At 33.3% G+C, this 4,232-nt stretch overlaps 1 protein-coding gene across 1 annotated transcript; it reads right to left on the minus strand.

Moving 5' to 3' along the window:
* Window positions 1–2,749, minus strand: LOC141814220 (sulfoquinovosyl transferase SQD2-like). Its single transcript, XM_074702165.1, has 6 exons — window positions 2,540–2,749; window positions 1,943–2,009; window positions 939–1,056; window positions 784–857; window positions 473–607; window positions 1–216 (listed from the first exon to the last, which is right to left on the minus strand). Exons 2-5 carry the CDS (start codon window positions 1,993–1,995, stop codon window positions 526–528), a joined length of 327 nt encoding a protein of 108 aa, XP_074558266.1. The 5' UTR covers window positions 1,996–2,009; window positions 2,540–2,749; the 3' UTR covers window positions 1–216; window positions 473–525.
* Window positions 2,750–4,232: the final 1,483 nt, after the last annotated feature.

The raw sequence follows: 4,232 nt of genomic DNA on the forward strand, positions 1-4,232 counted from the left end.
TATTTACAAATAACCAAAAGTAACTAACACAAATATTCTTCTTGCAACATATTACACATTCCCTCAGCGTTTTCATCCTAAGAAGGATCACCTTCAGCCCCATCGTCCTCTTCCTGGTCTTCGCCATCTTGTTCATCATCATCCTCTTCGTCCTCATCTCAATCACCATCATCCTTGTTCTCTGGCACAAATTCATTCTTGCTCTTTCGAAGTAGCCTTCAAAGAAACAAAGCTAAGATTATTCACAGTTACAGCTTTATCCCAATATGAATCATTTTCACTGTTACAGGCATTACAATATGAAAAAGAATATGAATTTAAGTAATTGACTATCAAAATGCTTCAAAAGAAGTCCAGGTTTTTTTTTACAAGCGAATCGGAAATTGACTATCAATGGTCAAATTGGTTCACAGTCAAACATAAGCAGCAGTATAGACTTTGCCAAATAGTAAAGGAAGGCAAAAACACTTACGCAATGAGAAAGGGCAAGGCGATTAACATGAAAGACTCGTAGGTGAAAGTTGCTTAAAGAGTTCCCAACCACCTTATTACCATCCACATTGGCTCCACGAACCAGCCCCATGTATACCTCGGTATGTATTTGAGCCTAGAATGTATAATTGTAGATATACTTCATTAGAAACAGGCTAAAATTAAGGAAAGATATGAAAGTTCACAAGCACTGAAAAAGAAGTGATAATTATTATCATGTAAGTTTTGATTAAAGTGTTGGACTTGTTATTCACATTATTTTCATTGAATGTACTTCATATTGTCACTTACTTTGGAATATGAGTATGGTACGACATTATTATAGGGACACAGAGCATCTTGGCAATTGTCAAAGCACCAAATACCTGAAATACCACAAGGTTTTAATAGAATATATGCAAAGGTATCGAAGCCTTCAAACATAGATTTTCGAAGGTAAAATTAACCATGATTCCTGGTGAAGATGCATGGATAATATCTGGCTTGAACTTTGCAACTTCTGAAATTATTCTTGGGCTAAGTGCCAGTGAAAGAGGAACATTGTTGTACAATGGGCACGAAAAGCTGGCAAATAAATTAGAAACCGTGAGAATGAAGCAAAAGAATGAAATAACAGAGAACTTTTCTATGAGATATATTCTTTATCTCTAAGATTTCAAATGTATGTATTTTAATATGTTTCATATAAATAAACCTGAAGTCAATTCTTACTGCAGAGTAACTAATATTACGCAATAGTGTCTGGATTTTCTCAATTAACTTCAGATAATAGGAAATTCTTCAGTTTGAAGATCTGCTAATTAAAAGATCAATTAGAGGAGATGACTTCCTACACTGTACTTGGCTAATTCTGTTTGGTACCATAGATTTTTGGTAACTCACAAGAACACTCAATTAAGAACTAATACATAATAAAGTAGCAAATCATATGATAGAAATATCAAATTAGAACGATATAACACTAAGTCTAAGAAATAATCTCAAAAGCAATAGTAACCCAAAAATATAATTCAAACGTAACAATACAAATTGATAAACTAGTCTAATGTAACCAGGTATTATCTGTGGTACACATCATGTTTGGATTAGTATACTAGATAATTTATATTGTATATCAATGAGATTACAACTTAAGTAGCAGGTGGATTGGAATAGGTTATAGACTAGTATTTCAGACCTGATTGATTATATAGACTAGTAATTTTTGCACCGTGAAACTCTTGAGGCACACCTTGATGATTTGTTACAACAATTACCTGTAACAAACATGATGAAGGATTTCATTGGATTTGATCATTGAACATATTCATTTTTCCTTGGGTTGAAAGACTAGAATAAGCTCAATTTTTTACCATTTGACCACTATGTTTTGAAATAAATACTCATACAACCCATCAATATACCAGTAAAATAAATAATTTCAGGATAGATTTGGACTAGAAGTATTCACCTCATCTCCAATTTCACGCAAATTTCTGATAAAATTCTGAAAACGGTTCTCATATCCAGAGATATAACTGTCAAACATAAGAAGGAGAGGTTAGTTTATTAAAGCATCGTACTAAAAATTCTGAAATCAAACAGATGCTAGACAAACTAACAAATGAAGATTTGGATCATAAGACCAAGGGGGCAAATTCCTGATTGTAATAAATGATTAATAATCTTATGTGGAGAAGTCTATCCATTTAAGTAGACAAAAGTTATTAGGTTAGCCTAGTTGTTCTCAATAGGCAGACATCAGACTAGTCTAGCACAATAGTTTCCTAAAAACCTCATCAAGAACAGGAATGAATGGAACAAGGTGGTTGGGATCTCTTTCACAGTTCCAATAAATGGTCAGTCTCTTAAAAGCATGTCTAACTTTTACCAAAGTGTGTTTCACAGAATCCAAAAATAAGAAATAGATCCTAGTTATTACTTAAACTTCTAATTTGCATCATCAAAATCAACCAACACATTTTGTTAAGAAAAATTGGCGGTGAAATCATAAAATAGGTTCAGATAACAAAATAAATAGAGCATAATTAAAAAGCAGAGAGCTCACTTCCACACGTAGTATCATTAACCACATTGTGATCAAGTGGCTGCAGTTTTTCCTATGTGATATCTGATTCTGAGCATTCTTTACCTTCAACTCGACTTCTATCATGAAACAGATCCGAAATTGGCACAAAAATGTTCTTTTTGAAAGATTGGTTCTCGTATAGGCGACAACAAAGCATCAGAGAGCCGAAATTGGCAGAAGCAAGTAAAGTTCCCATTGGAAAACAGCAAAGCGATACAATGAGCGACGAGGTATCTAGAAAAGAAAACTCTTATAGCATAAATGCCTAACATCGAGCCAATTAGAACATCGTGGTGTCGGGCAGAAGGTGGCGTTGGGCAGGAAAAGCAGCGTTGGAACAGCAGGGGCAAGAAAGGCAGCGTTGGACAGAAGGCGGCAGCAGGCGAGGCGCGGCGGCAGGACAACAGGAGATCGTGAGAGTGAGAAGGCACACACGGGAGCGGAGAGGCGCGAGCGAAGGGGAGCGGCGAAGGGCAGTCGCAACGAGAGAAGGGTTTAGGTTATCGGCACAGTAAAAGGTTCGGTGGCAACGAGGAAACCTAAGCGGTATAAGGAAATTAGGGTATAATTATAAATACTTTAAATATGTTAATTAAAAATATAATTTTTTTAATACATATCGTTAAACATTAGTTATAATGATATTTTAAATTAAATATCATTAAAAAATATTATAATAAATCATATTTATAATAATGATATTAACGTTCAAAATAAGTTGATAAAAATGGCTATTATAATGATATTAAAATATTTTTGACTTTGTGAAATTAGGATTTTGGTTTATGGTCTATTTATAGTGACAATAAATGGCACTTAATATTTTATTTAAAAATTTAAATATACCAATAATTAAAATAGGTTACACTTAATATTTTTATATTATGATTTAATTTTTTATTAATACAATTTATCATCGTAAATAATTTAATATGCTAGTTTAATATTTAAAATAATTTATTTTGATAAATGTTATTAAAAATTATTTATAATAATAATGAAACTTATAGTGACAGTAAATTATAAGTATAGGTATATACTTATAGTGAAAGTCAAACCGTTGTTGTAGCTTCCAAAACCGAGTGAAAGTCAAAAAAAAACAAAACGAGTTTAAAGGGAGAGAGGGAATGAAAAAAACAAAAATATACAACAGTTTTAAAACCGTTGTTGTAGCTTCCAAAACCGTTGTTGTCGTCCCACATAGACAACGATTTTCAAACCGTTGTCGTAGTCTTCAAAAATCGTTGTTATAGTCCCAAAATAGCGGACATAGACAACGGTTTTAAAACCGTTGTTGTTTCCTCCAAAAACCGTTGTCGTAGTCTCCAATCAACGGTTTTAAATTGTTATTATAGCTTTCAAAACCGTTGTTGAAAGCGCAAATAGACATCGGTTTTAAATTGTTGTTATAGCTTCCAAAACCGTTGTTGAAACCGTAAATAGACAACGGTTTTCAAACTGTTGTCGTAGTCTTCAAAAACCGTTGTTGTAGGCGGACATAGACAACAGTTTTGAAACCGTTGTTGTATCCTCCAAAAATCGTTGTCGTAGTCTCCCATCAACCTCTCAAAGACATCGGTTTTTCTTAAAATCGTTGTAAAAAAGTAAAAGACATCGGTTTTGTCATAAAACCGATGTCTTTTGAGTGTTGTTAAAGACCGATTTTCTTGTA

This window comes from Curcuma longa, chromosome 21 (genome assembly GCF_044706935.1).
Source record: "Curcuma longa cultivar G26 ecotype Majalengka, Jawa Barat chromosome 21, ITB_CL_G26_1.1, whole genome shotgun sequence".
In the NCBI taxonomy this organism is placed as follows: domain Eukaryota; kingdom Viridiplantae; phylum Streptophyta; class Magnoliopsida; order Zingiberales; family Zingiberaceae; genus Curcuma; species Curcuma longa.